This window comes from Apaloderma vittatum, unplaced genomic scaffold, assembly GCF_000703405.1.
Source record: "Apaloderma vittatum isolate BGI_N311 unplaced genomic scaffold, ASM70340v1 scaffold3387, whole genome shotgun sequence".
Taxonomy (NCBI): domain Eukaryota; kingdom Metazoa; phylum Chordata; class Aves; order Trogoniformes; family Trogonidae; genus Apaloderma; species Apaloderma vittatum.
Genome location: NW_009724370.1, coordinates 134793 through 150569, shown reverse-complemented (window position 1 = coordinate 150569; position 15777 = coordinate 134793). Strand labels below are relative to the sequence as shown.

The following is a 15777-nucleotide window of genomic DNA, read 5'->3' as shown; positions in this document are numbered from 1 at the left end:
AGCTCGCTGGCCGCGCTCCCGCATCACCTTCCCTTCTCCGGCATTGCCTGTAAGGGGCGAACTCCTAAGCATTCGTTTGGTTTCTTTTTAACCCGGCCGTACTTAATCGAGTTCTGTCCGTAAAAAATTGTCGGGCTTCCCGGAGGAGGCCGAGTTGTTGGATTGCGTGGTGCGTTGCTAAACCTCCCTGTGTGTTAAACCCTGGCGTTTGACACCAGGTGTCAAGAAAGACAAGACATTGAGCTGCTGGAGCACATCCAGAGACGGGCAGTGACAGCCAGTGGTAGGTCTTAAGGAGCGGCTGAGGGAGCTGGGGTTGCTTAGGCTGGAGCAAAGGAGGCTGAGGGGAGGCCCTATTGCTCCCCACAGCTACCTGAAAGGAGGTGGCAGCAAGTGAGGGTCGGTCTAATCTCCCAGCTAATAACAGGACAAGAGGAAATTGCCTCAAGTTGTACTAGAGGAGGTTTAGGTCGGATGTTAAGAAAAATTTCTTCACCAAAAGGGTCACGAAACAGTGGAACAGGCTGCGCAGAGAAGTGATGGAGTCACCATCCCTGGAGGTGCTTAAAAGATGTGTATATATGGTGCCTAGGGATATGTTTTAGTGGTGGACTTGGCAATAATAGGTTAACTGTTGGGCTCCATGATCTTAAAGGTCTTTTCCAACCAAACCAACTCTGATTCTATTTTATGATTCATGTTGCAGATCTGTGTGGAGGGGGCAGTGCAATGGCTGTCACAGTAAAGGAATGCCTGGAGCTCCAGCTGCTGGAAATAGAAATGCTCCTTACAATGTTTCCCAAAAAAGGTGAGATAAATCTGGACGAGGATGCTGTGCCCAGCATGCAGCGCTACCTGAGAAACACTGCTGGACCTCTGCCCCCACAGCTTGAATTTTCAATCAATATTGATGTAGAGGAGGCAAAGGTGAGAAGTTCCATGTAGATGTATTCATGTGTTTTGTTTTCTTTAGAATTGTATAATAGCTTGAGTTGGAAGGGACCTTAAAGATCACCTAGTTACAACCCACCTACCATGGGCAGGGACACCTCCCACTAGCCCGGGTTGTTTAAAGCCCCATCCAGCCTGGCCCTGAACACTTCCAGGAATGAGACCTCCACAGCTTCTCTGGACAACCGATGCCAATGTTTCACCACCCTCATTGTAAAGAACTTCCTAATGTCTAATCTAAATCTCTGTTCTAGTTTAAAAAAAAAATAAATCTATCGTTGTCCTATCACCACATGCCCTTATGAAACATCCCTTTCCAGCTTTCCTGTAGCCCCGTTCATGTACTGAAGACCACTATGAGGTCTCCCTGAATCCTTCTCTTCTGCAGGCTGAACAGACACAACTCCCTCAGCCTGTCCTTGTAGGGGCTCCAGCCGTCTGACGATCTTTGCGGCCCTCCTCTAGACCCTTTTCAGCAGGTCCGTGTCATTCTTGTTTTGGGGGCTCCAGAGATGGACACCATACTTCAGGTGACGTCTCACCAGAGCAGAACACAGAATCACCTCCCCTGACCTGCTCGCTGCACTTCTTTTGTTGCAGCCCAGGACATGATTGGATTTTTAGGCTGCCAGCACACATTGCTGGCTCATTTACTCCTACCATAGACACTTTAAAAATCTGAACTAAAAAAAAATGAGGGAAGCTTCCCCCTCCTCCCCCCACCATTTCTGTTCGCTATGTCAAAAGTCAAGAGTACTGAAAAAATCATGGGTTTAGTTATTTATTTGACTCTTTACTTGATTTGGATAAAAAACCCCTAATAAAATCACTGTTAGGAATGGACAACCGACACCAGCAGCACGCACAGCATTCGCAGATGCTCAGCAAGGGCTGTGCTTAATGTGAGGTTTGTAGTTTGCCAGTTTACAGAGAGTTGTGTGATAGAAAGTCAGTGCTCCCCTTATGGGAATACAGATTTTGGACTTTACATTGTTCTAGCAAAACTGACAATTTCTTCTACCCCTTGCCATGTGCACTGACATTCATTGATCTGTATTTGAAATACACTAACGTATAATAGCTCCAAATGGCAGAATACTTTATTAAGAGGCACACAAACACTAAAACAAAAGCAGCCTTTGAACTGCAATACAAACCCCAAAACTTAGAATATAAGGGATTCCAAGTCATGTACGATAACTACGTGATGTAAATACTCGAGAACATAGCCATTAGTGTAGGTCTGAGTAAATAATAATGCAATGACTCACAAGTTGGGAACCAACAAACTCAACCTAGAAGCATATGCATTTTCCTAGAAATAAGGAGAATTAAATGCTAGAACAATTTACTGGATAACAAGGTGGCATTGTGATTATTTGGAAAATTCTGGGTACAACCTTAGGTACTTTTCTAAAATGCACCCTTTCACTAGCCTTCAGAGAGAAGTTTTATGAACTGTGTAGGGAGGGCTTGTGCAGAAAGGATTTTTTTTTCCTGTGGCAGATCGTCGAGGAACTTGGAAAGATAATTAGTTGTTTCATGATTTGCTTCTTTCTGTAGGACTAATCAGATGATTATATACTGTAGCGAAAGACCCCTGATGATATATGAGAACCTTATACACTGAGGACACATGAATCCTCTCCTGCTCTTGGGCCAGAGGCAGGTCCAAGAGCAGAAGAAAGAACACGATGTGCTCCATTTTAAAACACTGTAGGAATAACTGAGAAAAATAACAACAGCCCATGGTTTGTAGGAAATCAGGCAAGATAATCCAGAAGTTTCCCTTGCTCAAAATGCACGTAAATCCTTTTATCCCCTATAATCCTGAGAATGCTTCCTCCATTATTAAATTAATGCTAATGCATAGAATCATAGAACAGTTTGGGTTGGAAAAGACCTTAAAGATCATCTAGTTCCAATCCCCGTGCCATGTGCCTTTTTATGCAAGGTGTAGGATCATAACCATTGTTTTGTATAACTCTTGCTCAGCAGCTGGACTACATTCATTGATAAGATGTGCATTTGGTAAGGGACGAGTTCCTCAGAAGCCACTTGCTCCTCTACTCTGACAGGCTGGTAGGTTATAGCTGTAGCAACACTGAGCATGTACAGGAACATGGACTAGAAATATTCCCTATAGGGTAACTCTGTATGTTCTTTCAAGCTGCAGCATTATTTCTGTAAACAGCAGAAGACAACATCAGATATGCCTTGAAAGTCCCAGTGTGAGGCAATAAAAGGAGAGGACAAGAAGAAAATGGAAGAAGTAATTCCAGGCTTTAGGATGTCGCAATCTTAATTACATCTCCTCATAAACTGCCTTTGACAGGGAAAAAGAAGAATCTAGCATGTCTTTCAGTAGCTGCAGAATTCTTTTTGTATGTGTTTGTGCTCTGTTTTTAAGGTTAAAGTGGAATTGCAGGTGCTGCTGCCTCATATGTATCCTCACGTAGCTCCTCGGTTTTTTGCAAGATCAAACGCACTGCGCAGACAGCAACAGTTGCAGCTCAACAGTCGTCTCACTTCTCACGTCAGCTCTTTGGATTCAGGTGAACTGTGTGTATATGAAGCTGTGCAATGGCTGAAAGACAACAGCCTGCCTTACCTGGAAAGCAGTAAGATCTCTTCTGGAAGTGGTTCAAAAGAAGTTGTAGTGAAAGAAACATTGCGTCGCATGTGGATCTACAGCCATCATATATATAGGCAGGAATTGAGGAAAAAGATTTTTGACTCTGCGAAGAAGTTAAATCTGACTGGCTTCTGCCTAACAGGGAAACCTGGTGTCATCTGTGTGGAGGGACTCCGAGAAAACTGTGAAGAGTTCTGGCGTGTTATTAGATATCCCAACTGGAAGCATATTTCCTGCAAGCATGTGGAAAATATAGAAACAGAGGGAAGCATCGATAATCTTCGTCTCTTTTGTGCTTTTGAAGACCTGCAGTTTCAGGCACATGGTGATTATGGCCTGAGGAATGACTATCACATGGATCTTGGCCAGTTCCTAGAATTCCTGAAACAACATCAAAGTGGACATATTTTTCAGATTTTATTTGGTGTTGAAGGCAAACTTTCAGACAAATAAGAAACTGTGTGTCCTAGTGTCTGGCCTGGCCCTAGCTGTTGACACTGTTTAAGGAGTTCTAATTTTGGACAGCAAGAGATGATTGTAACATTGAAATACTATGCCTTATAGTTACCATGAAATGGAAAACTGTTTAACATATGAAAAGAATGGTTCAAAGAGTTAATCTTTGCCTCTGTTTCGAATTGCCAAATATTTTTGAGAGGTGTTTACTAATTTTCTGAGACCCTAAATCTGGCATTTGTCACTATGCGCCATGCCTTGAAGCAAGGTAATAAACATGCCACACTGTAGTATCCTGAATTACAGGCTTCTGTTTCCTCATCTATATTGTGCTGTGTGTTACTAAGCTGCAGTGCAGATCTATAGTTAACTTCTACGTACAGTTGTGGGATACTGAAGTGACTGCTGTCACAGATTAATGTTGGTTTCCAATGCAAAAGCACACCCAGCTCAAGGAAATCTCACCAGTATGTTCATGAGTTAGTGCATGCAGTCTTTTACCGCTCTGCAAGGCATCTGCTCTCGCGTTCTTCAACTAATCTAAAGGCTTGTGTCCAACCACAGGACGAAGTTTTCCTTTTAAATAAAGGGTGGGAGGAAGGAGAAAGAAGCGCACATCACCCCATCCACTGTATGCTTTGGGTAGTACCTATACAATTATATTGCCAATACCACCATTTCTGCAATCCCCTTCCTATCGGCTCATTATGCTCGGGTTATGGTAATAGTAATTTTTCAGCTGCTCAACTCATGGCATTTTATATTTACGTTGTTAGGCCAAGCACCTTGAAAATATCTAAGATGTGACAAAATGTAGTGTTTCCTCTGTTTTTCCCCTATATTACATAAGGAAATACATGTAAAGTACAGAAAAATGAGAAAAACTCTCTATATAATATAAAAATACATATAACTCGACCAGTCTTTTCTATGACAAGTTAGTACTGAGAGACAATTTTCCAGCAGCTTGTAACACGAAAGGATATTAATGGCTCATTAAGCAGCACTTCCCTGCGGGGCTGAGTGTGTATTTAGATGGTGAATTGCAATTCAGTCTTCCATTTTATAATGGATTATCATATTTAAATGTCATCAATATAATAAGTAGATGAAGAATGCAACTGAAAAGCCCCTAGTAGCTGTGCCTTAAAGAACTACCAGCTTACCGCCTTCCTCTTCATCACTGAGCACCATAATGTGAAAATTGGTACTGAGCAATAGAATTCCTATTGAGCTGTAGAGATCTGGCTGTCTGAATCTACAAACAGGCTATTTCAACAGCAGCTATTTGGAGACTTTAAGGATACTTAGGTGATGACTACAGAAATAACACACTATTTTATGTCAAATAAAACACAGGGAAGTGTTTTAATATTTTTCTCATAACAGCAATATATCAAAATAGAGAAGATGGTGGTATTTCTGGCTACTCAGAATGGTGATTAACATATGCCTTCACTGTGTTATGTACATTGTTTGTATGATCATATCTTTGGCCAAAACTGTTTACAGGTTCCTATTATGCAATGAGGAAAAAGTGCCTCTAATCTTTGTGAATTCAGGACCCGCAGTCTGCAGCTGTGGCAGAGCTGAGGGGCTGGACAAATAAAGTTAATTCTTCTTTTCGTACAGATAATCTCTACATCATGATACTAGAAAAAATAATGTTCTAGGACACTTTGTTTTCAGAACTGTCCATAACATACATTACATTTTTGTTGGAGTGGTAATTCTGTAATAACTAATCCTTGGGTTTTTCTTTAGAACATTGATGTGTAAGTGCAGATTCCACGCAACCATGAACCAGTAACAATAAACATTTGCATTCAGTCCTCTTGGGAAGTTGCTAAATGATAAACTTTTTTCCTTTAAAGTAGCAAAACAAACCAATTCAGAAATAAGCCTTATCCTTGAGATTTCAGTTAGAAGGAAATGGGAAAGGCAACACTGGCATAGGTTAAAAAGCCTGTGCAGGAGGATGTGTCACCAAGTTGAGGCAGGTACTCAAAAAAATGAGATTTATTTATTATTTTTCGTTCACCACTCCAACAGACATTAGTAAGCCACAAATTCAGATGTCTACACAGCCACCCTAAGTTTTAGGTATGATAACCAGTGTGAATGTCACCATGCAACTGGGGGCTGGACCCTCAAAACCAAAGCTTTGACTTCTAACTCTCAGCAGTCAAAAAGTTTTGCCCTTCATTGAGGTGGGTGCACCTGCCACAGGATGGTCAAACAATTCAGAGTTAGAGCTGTCTAAAGCTGTGTTCTGAGCACAAGCTTTGTTCTTTTTTTCTGAAGGCAAAAACCACTGATAGTACAATCCAATCACGTATCTTAAGGAAAGCTGCCAGCTCATGACTTTCACTTCTGGAATTGCTGATTATGAATCAAGAATAATGCAGGTGATGAGTAGTATCCCTGGATGCTTCCGGTGAGGTTTACAGATGGAATCACCTTTCTGTAGAAGAATAAGGGTCACTGCCAGGTATCACTTTTGATAACTGATAGATGAGAAAGGGTTAAAAAAAAAAAGGTGGTAAAAACTATTTTAAAGACCAGACTGAAGAAATTGAGCTAACCAGATCATTCAAATAGTGGTAAGCGAGGGAAAGAATCAGTAAATACCAAGGAATTAATAAAATGTGCTGTTGCCTCCCATAATGAGGGACTGTTTTCCCCATAATAATTATCTGTTTAGTTGACCTCAGCTGGGCAATTTGGGAGTTTGTTACAAACAATAATACCTTATCATATATGATGTGTTTTTAAAAACATATTGGCTTCAAATACTATGGAATTTCATTAGGTTTAACTCATAAAAAAACCCTACTATTAGACAGATAAGTGACATTTGTAAGAAAATACTTAGCCAAAAACAAGCCTATATGTAACGTTTTGATAGTCCCTTTTTGTCAAGAACATGGAATCCAAGCACTTCCATGAACTTTAGAGGAAAGACAATTGCAGCATATCAGAACAGCTGCTATCTTGGTGGGGAAATGAAATCTTTGATCATTTCCAGGTCTTTACCTTAAGCTACGGAATGTTAAAATATTCTAATTAGGTGTGAACAGAAGGTTCTGCAGGTTCAGTTCTTGTTTGGAGATTTCCATTACTCCACACAAGAATGACTAGTAAGTCGTTTCTTAGCAGAAAAACATTCTAGCTTTACTATTGTTTAAAGTTTTGTTGTGTTTTGGTTTTTTTTTTTGTAAATAATAGAGTGACAATTTATGCAAAGTACCTTGTGCACTGTAATGGACTAAACAGTCATCATATGCATTTCTTAATTTTTGATGGTACCATTTGTCTTAAGCAGTTCTCACTGGCATCTGTGACAAAACTCTCAAGATACAATGGCTTACTTTGATAACAAAAAGATTTGTTAAACTATAGCCTATCTCAATTAAAATAACAATCAACAACACAAACAGATTTCTCAGAACAATTTTTATTTTCTGATGTATAATTAATGTGATTTCTTGATCTGAATTTCTAATCAAATATTACAATTTAGAAAAAGTTTTCTGCATCTTAAAAAATCAGCTATTCTTTAGGGCTTCCTAAGCAGAAATATTCTGAATATTTCAATATTTTTTTAAGTGCTGCTAGTTTGTTCGTTCTTCATCAAATATTTACAGTTTCACTTTCATGGCTTCTTCAGGCCAGGTGTAGGAGTCAGCCACAAAGCTGTTGTAGTCAGTGCTGTAAACCTGAGAGCGGATGAAGGCTTCTAGGTCCTTGGGCTGAGGATACGTGGAGGCAGTGTTATTCCTGTAGGCTTCTTCTGCGATCTAGAAAGATGCAGTAAAATCCTAGTTAGTGCTGATAAACTATTTAAGTACATTGAACAGGATTGCAAAGTAAGAATTAGTCCAAAATCAAGATAAGACTTCATGTTCTCCAGTGCCGAGTCACCTGTATTCACACTGGCTCCAGGCGAGTATACAGAGAATGAGACCAGGAACAAGATGACGTCTGACACACGCTACTTTTGAACAGGATTACATGTCTTTGATGTTACAAATACAGTGCTCCTCCTCATCCAGCAACATCTTAGCTTTTATTGTGCAACAGTGGGTAAAATATTCTACAAATCCCAAGCACTGAGATACACTTTCTGCTTTTCCATCTTCAGGTTACCCTGGTTTACCATCTTTAACGCAATGGAAGAGAAGTGTGATCTGTTAAAAGCTTCCATGCCCCCTGCATATTAGAGAATTTTGTTATTTGCCATAGGCTGATAATTTGTTTCTTAAAGGTAAACTCACAAGAATACATTAGTCCTACACAGCGCACAGGTTTAGTTCTAGGGACAGCTGGGGGAAATACAAATATTTGCTTGCTTTTTCTTCACCCAGACCATACCTATGTGAATCAATTATGCATCTCTAATATAGCTGCAACAAAAATGACATTTAGAAGGGGTTGGAGCCCACTCAACACTGATCAAAGTGGCCTTTCGTGTCTGAAGAAAACTTACTTGAGAAATGTTTATCTTTTGATTGGATATTGATCTATGAAACAGAAGTTTAACGGACTGGTTTTATGCAGCACCTGTCTTTGGAAAGACCTGCTTCAAACTGTATTTGGCAAGCAGACAAGTGCTCTGAATCTGAATGAAAGCAAAACGTTCTCCTTCCTGTTTGTTTTAGCACTTTCTTTAAAACATAAATGCTTTAGGTTGGTGAGAAGCTCAGACCCCAACCTACTGTATTTAAGACATCCTTTCTAGGATGAATATGAAGCCCAACCTGATTTGACTGAGAAGCACTTTGGGTGTTTATGGAAGTGTTCATCCTCAGGTATGTGCACATAATTATCATAGTTGAATGAGTTCTGAATTTATACCCCATATTTGGTATTCCAAAAAAATTTGATAGTTTACCTCCCCTGGAGAAGGCAGAAGCCATTGCTAAACCTCTTGGGCTGTCTAAGCCAGAACAGATATTTGCAGGAATAAAATTTTAACAGAGATCAGGCAGAAAGATTAATTTGTTAATATTCTCCTTTTTTTGTATTTTATATAACATGCACGAGTAGAAGAGGAATTTCTATCACTGTGTTTCTGCCAGATACACAAGCAGTTTTACTTTGCCTGAGGAATCTAGGTAACATTTTGGCATCTACAAAACAAGTTACTGCTTGCCTAAATGACATGAACTGTGGGAAGGACTTTTATTTTTTTTTTAAATACACAGAACGAGTGAGCTAGGGGAATGGTTTCATGCATGAGGGCTCCTTCTTATTTTTTCAAAAGAATATGCAATAAGTAAAATTATTCAGAGTAAGGTGACTAAGAGAGAATAATTGGAGCAAAAAAGGTCACAGAAGACTTGCAAAATAACTTCCTAAAATGCTGAAAAAAACCCCACCTAAGAAATGGAATGAGAAAGGAACTGGGATAAATGCATTATTTGAAAGCATCTTCTTCTCTCCAGGCAGCCAGTTTTCTTGGGAATCCAGGTTTAAGTCAGTTCCTGAAAATGGATCTGCATCGGTTCTGTATTTGTGCCTAAAACCCAACCAACTGAACAACCTCTGACCCAGACCAGGTCCATAAACAAAAAGCACCCCCTGCAGTTATTTTAATAGGCCAGAGGGAGGATGGGAACAAAAGGGAATAGTGCCCGGACACAGAGTGACGTTTACATTCTTGACAGGCAACTGATAATCATGAAGGACCAAAAGTTGTCAGCTGGGGACCTGCTCCTCACTGGTGGACAGCGCAGTTTGGGCTCTACAGACATAGACACTTGCTGTAGTTCCTTGTCTTCCCTTCTTGTGTTCGGATTGCATTTACGTTTATGAATTTAATTTCCAAACTGCTACATGTCCAAGACTGACCGATGTAAACCACCTTGTGCGAAGGTGTGTTAGTTGATCAGATCAAATCAAATACTCAACTATGTAGAAAGTATGGGAAGAAAAGTCATAAAAGACTGAAATGACTTACCCTCACAGCAATTTTCAGTGACACCTGCTGAATAGTGACTAACGGCGGGTACAGACGACCTTCCTGTAAATTCTCCTCTGAAACTTGCTGAGCTATTACCTAGAAATAAAGCAGACACATTTAACTTGAAATGCAGATACAGCTGTAGGTTTCAGACAGTGGTCTAGTCTTAAGTAAAGAAATTATTCCACTTTGACAAATCACAAAGATACTGCTTAATCCACTTAAGGTAGCATTTTTTACAACCTACCTCATCGTTAGGTGTAGCTAAATTTAAGGAGTTATGTCCTTTTCTCACTCAGGCAATAAGACTTAGGTCTTGAATAAGTCCATGACTCAAATAAACTAGCAAATAGCTCATTGTGAGATATAAATTCCAGCCATCAACTGTAGCTGGGTCAAAGACTTCTAAAATTAAAGAAGCACCTGTTATTCTGACAGTTGTGAAATCATCCTGTTTCGAGAAGAGAGCTGAAACCCTTAAGTGTAAAATGCTTTGAATAAAATTTGTGGTGGCTGAGCAGGTTTGTGTGTGTCCAGCTCACACATCTAGCTTGTCTGAGATTACTAAATTCAGTACGGTCAGCCATAGAATACAACAAAAGTAAGATTATGCAGGGCCTTTTAAAGCCCTATTGGTCACTGTAGTCAGATATGGAAATAGAAGGTCTGACGCTAAATTCTGGCTTGCTGGGACAGAAGAAACAGTGCTGCTAGAAAAGGTCTGTTCACTCCATTTGAAGGCTGCAGTGGGTCTGTCATCTCAACTATACCAAGTGACTAAAGAAATTTTTTTGGTCTTTGCTTGATTTTTCATCAAACTGACCCATCTTCTACTCTAATCTCTTTGATGACTTGAAGGTTTCATTTCTTTATCTGCCTACCTTTATATCTTTTAGGGAGCTGTTAGCTAGAAACAAATCTAAGTATCTTCTAAGCAAACTAAGCACAAAATTCATATATTAAAAATGGTTTGAATTTATGAAGTTTTCAATAGCTACCTTCACTAATGTTCTCTACTACAATTCTCAAAACAAATTATTAAAAATCATGAAGAGAGATTTGCATCAGCAGAGCCCAAATTTCAGATTTCTCTATCTTGCTTTGAGACAGAAAGGAAATTACTCAGGGGAGGGGATATGACTTGCCCTTTGAACGGGAACATGTAACAGTCACAAGGAAAGAAGGTTATTTGTAGAGTGCAAGCTCATACTTCTTGAAGCTGTTACAGTTTATAAGCAGCTTCTATTAATAATTAGTGCATTAGGCTTCCTTCTGGAGTGCACCCTTCCATTTAGTTTCATCCAGAAGGAAAACAGCCCACCTCTCCTCCCAAGACCACATAAGGTGGACCAAGATAGAGGAACACCAGGGAGATGCAAAATAAAAGAGTAATGTAGAGGCATCTTTGGGTTTTCCACCATGAGAGGATGTACATTTTTTGTGAAATTACAGCTTAGATAACAAAGGTTAGAACCAAATCACTGGCTGATCTGGGAGTGCCAGGATACTACTGCATGATGTGACTTGTAGCGTTCTTCTGTGGAATGGAAGGAAGGAAAACTGGTCTGGATAGCATCGTGCAGGTTCTGAAAACACCAGGGAAGTCCAGGAAACACTGCGAAAGTGATAACATGGCCCAAAGAGAAAGGAAGAAGTGCACTTCTGAGAAAACATACTAGGAAGATACCTTGAAACAGAGCACAAACTGCTTCCTACAGTTCTGTTGCCTGCAGACAACTAGAACTGCATCAGAATTGATGCCTGGCTATCATCAATTCATCCTTTCTGGCAGAAGCAGGTAAATAGTTTGAATGACAGAGCAAACCCTCTAGCAACTCTGGGTTCAAAGAGAAACAATGTTCCCTTCTGCAGGCTACTCAGCATGCTGGTAGGAGTAGTAAGTTTTTCCAATCAGAGTGGAAATGCTAACAAGAACAAATAAGAGATTATACTTATTGAATATAACGAGTAAAGGAAATTTATTTATTTTAATCTGATATTGAGAAATACAACAGAGATTAAAAACCCACTAGGGGGAGCTAAGATAACGTAAAATCTAGTTTGTGCTACTAAGTTATTTTAAAATGATACGCAGCTCTTTGGCAAAACAAGATGTGCATCTGAATGTGTAAAAAGGAGCTTACAACATGAGAGCTCTGCTGTTAACAGTTTAATGGGACTCTGCAGAAAGGATGAAATCTGAAGAAATCAGCAGCTGGTTGCTGTTAGTGTAATGCGTCGCTGAAAAAAATTGTTCAGGAATAGAGTACTTGTTGTGAGGGGGTTGATAGAAAGCAAGCCACAAAACACTCTGGCAGTGCTCAAAGTGGGAGAGGCAGCACGCTTAACCATATAGATGCCACACTACTCCTTCTGACATGCTCCTGTAACAGCATTAAAAACTATGCGAAAACACAGAAACAAGCATTTTCAGAGAATGACACCTTCTTCATGTGGTCTCTGAGAAACACTCCGTGAGAACATCAGTTCAGTGGCAGGGGAAAAAATGATGAATCAACATTTGGAATTATTAAGAAAGTAAGAAGTGACACAGAAAATTATGCCATATATAAATGCACAAAGTAACGCTGCTTTGAACTGTGAATTTTTGCTCCATCTACTTCAAACAAGAATGGAATAGAGTCATGAGGGGTATAAAGAATAACAAGGATGATCAAAAGATTGGTTTTTGTACAATGACATAAAAATGTAATTTTATTAAATGGACTTAGGAGAAAATAAGAGAAGACTAAAAGAAAATGCAAAAGACAATCACAGGTGAACATTACTCATGGCACTGTAGGAAACACAAATCATTAGACCGCACGAAATTGTGAGAGGGGAGTTTCTTTTTCCATAGGGCCCATAACTAAATTGTGACACTAATTGCCAAAAGATACTCAAATGTATAAACCTGTTTTAAAAGCCACTAGGGTCATTTATGAAAGAGAAACCCATACCGGGATAAAACTTCCAGTGCATATAGTACAGGCTGCCAGAAGATAAGAAGCCATTTCTGCAGAAGGATCACTCTCTATTTTTTCTTTATTTATCCTCTTTTCCTCAGTTTCTGCTACTGACTACTTTCACAGGAAGATATCAAGCTCTTTGGATCTTAGGTCCAGGCGGTATGGCTATTTTAACATTTTAAATTGTAACGATTTCAGGTTTTTAATAGAGAAATTAGCTAAGCCTTGTAAAACCTAAATGAAAGGCAGCCAAGACAGGATAAATGGCAAAAAGCAAGTGGGAGCATGTTGGCTTTTGGAGGACGTATTCTTTATAGTGAGAGGAGTTAACAGGATTATTTCTGGAGTAACTTAACTGTAGGCCACATATGCCAAGAATATTTCATTAGTTCATAATTCTCTGTCCCTTTTGCCATATTTCATAGGACTTAGAAGAACAGGTAATGTCCCTTGTCATCACAGAGCAATTGTCTGCAATTAAGAGGTATTACAGCTTACAGTACCTTAGATTTATTGTCCAAAATCACAGTTACATTCTATTTTACATGTCAGGAAGAAAAGAACATTGAAAGTAGAATTTGCTGTAGTTACAAAAAGCTATTTGTGACTTTTATCAGATTTAACTGAACAAGTGTCAAAGCAAGAAGTCAGGAGGTTCAGGCATGCAGCCTGAGCTGCTTAATTTGTATACTTTCTTTTTTCAGGTAAGCTACCACTACAACCTGAGAAGGACCCTAGGTCTAAAATGGATCGTTTTGGTGCTTTACATTTTGCACATCGTGGGTGCTTCCATTTCAAATACTAACCACTATTCTAAAGCCCACATGAAAACTATTTTGATTTTACCCTTCCATTATGAAAAGCCAAGAAAACAAACCAAAAAGCACTTTTGTCTTTGCTTTGTCCTGTAATTTCAGCTAAGGACCTACGCAGCCCTCCCAGCCTTCACACCCCTGGCACACTTCTTCTGGCAAAGGCTTCGCTGAAACCCATCAGTTACCGCCCTGCACAGCAACCGGCCATAGCTCACCCGAGGCCCAGTCACGCTGCTCCTCGCACAGGCAGGGAGCCCAGATGTGACTACCCTTAGCTCCAGCTGTAAGGCAAGGAGCTAGCCATTGACCTTGCTGCCAATAAAGACTTCCTGTGCAAGAAAAAAAAATACATTTTTATATTTCAAACTTTTCTAGGGATTTTACTAGAGGACGGCAATTACTCAGCAAAACCTTTACCGAAAAAGAAGAGTCAGGAGAGAACTGCTATCTCCAGAGAGAACTTAAAAGCTTCCTGCTCTGGCAGGGAGGTTGGACTAGATGATCTTTCAAGGTCCCTTCCAGCCCCTACCATTCTGTGATTCTGTAATTCCTTGCCTTTTATGACACCATTTTACTTCCCCAACTGTACCATTTCTTTGGATAAATTTCTTTGTTCAGAACAGATTTTTTTCTGACCTATTAGACAGATACTTGAAACATTGTTCAATACACATATGTGCCACCTTTTATCCGTCATCACTCTATACATAGGAACCAAACCAAAATGAAGCAACTTCTAGAATGAAATAAGACAACTGTTTAATACAGCAGTTTAGATCCGCAAGCAAGGATCACCGTGTCCAACTGAAATTACAGGGAAGGATTTAAAGGGAGGATATAATTATCCAAAGACTTATGAGATGGACCATTGCCCTCCTAAAATGGTTAAAGCCAGTGGAGACAGTCTGGGTATTTTACTAATTTTAAAGATGGAAATTGTGAATATCTTTCTTATAGAAGGCAAGCTGCTGGCAAACTTTTCTAAAGATGCCAAAGCACACACTTAAAAAACCACACACCTTCAGAAATCCAGCAAGGACACATGCGAGTGCTCACCCTTTAAGCAAGCTTCATATCACATACATACTGCTGGGCACAGGATCATGTTGTCTTATCAGTTATCTCTGAGCGATAGTAAAGGGCCATTTTCTTCCCTTTAATCCATCATGAGGACGCAAGGAGCAAAAATCCTAGAATGCATTTCTCCTTAGATAAGCTGCAAGAGTTGTTGGGCATTCTCTCTTCTGCTATCTGAAGCAACTTTTTTTTCTTCTCCTTTTCTATTTTTTTTCTTTAATTGTTCCATGATAGGTGCTAATTACATTGCTTTCAGGCTTCCTCTGTGTGCTGCCTACACTACCCGTGCATTTCCAAGCATGCTTAGACAGCTTCTCTGAAGATTAGGACACTGCACTTTCATGAAGCTGTGTGGATTGCAATTGCTATGAACCAGGCAATTTATATGAACTAGAAATTACCACAAAAGTGCATCTAGGCTAATTAGAGTAAACCTAATAAACTGAGGTTAGCCTTCTTCCTTATTTCCATACCTTTTAAAAAAAAACCAAGAGCTTTGTACGGACACAGTCAGACCATCATGCATTGCTTAGGGCTCTCTAATCACTGTTCTGTACTGAGCCTGAGCTCTCTCTGAGCGGGATGAGTTGGAAGCACATTTCTGGGAGCAGAGTAGCCAGGAGCCTGAGCATAGAATCATAGAATGGGTTGGGCTGGAAAGAACCTTTAAGGGTCATCTAGTCCAACCCCCCAGCAGTGAGCAGGGACATCTTTAACTAGGTCACGTCGCTCAGAGCCCCATCCAGCCCAACCCTGAATGTCTCCAGAGATGGCCTCCATCATCTTTCTGGGCAACCTATTCCAGTGTTTCACCATGTTCACAGAAAAGAATTACTTCCTGAAGTCTAATCTAAATCTAACCTGCTCTAGTTTAAAACCATTGCCACTCATCCTATCACGACATGCCTT

General features: G+C 39.9%; 2 protein-coding genes across 2 annotated transcripts in view; one reads left to right on the top strand and one right to left on the bottom strand.

The window, feature by feature from the left end:
• The first annotated feature begins 729 nt into the window (after positions 1 to 729).
• RWDD2A (RWD domain containing 2A) lies at positions 730 to 4039 on the top strand. The gene is made up of 2 exons (XM_009872450.1): positions 730 to 927; positions 3362 to 4039. The coding sequence occupies exons 1-2, from the start codon at positions 730 to 732 to the stop codon at positions 4037 to 4039; spliced, it is 876 nt and encodes a 291-aa protein (XP_009870752.1).
• A 3443-nt stretch (positions 4040 to 7482) lies between these two features.
• ME1 (malic enzyme 1, NADP(+)-dependent, cytosolic) overlaps positions 7483 to 15777 on the bottom strand; it is a 135489-nt gene continuing 127194 nt past the window's right edge. Inside the window, exons 12-13 of the mRNA XM_009872449.1 lie at positions 10005 to 10103; positions 7483 to 7842 (exon numbers count right to left, since the gene is read on the bottom strand). Of these exons, the coding sequence (XP_009870751.1) occupies positions 7684 to 7842; positions 10005 to 10103 (258 nt within the window). The 3' untranslated portion in view covers positions 7483 to 7683. The remainder of the gene's footprint in view (positions 7843 to 10004; positions 10104 to 15777) is intronic.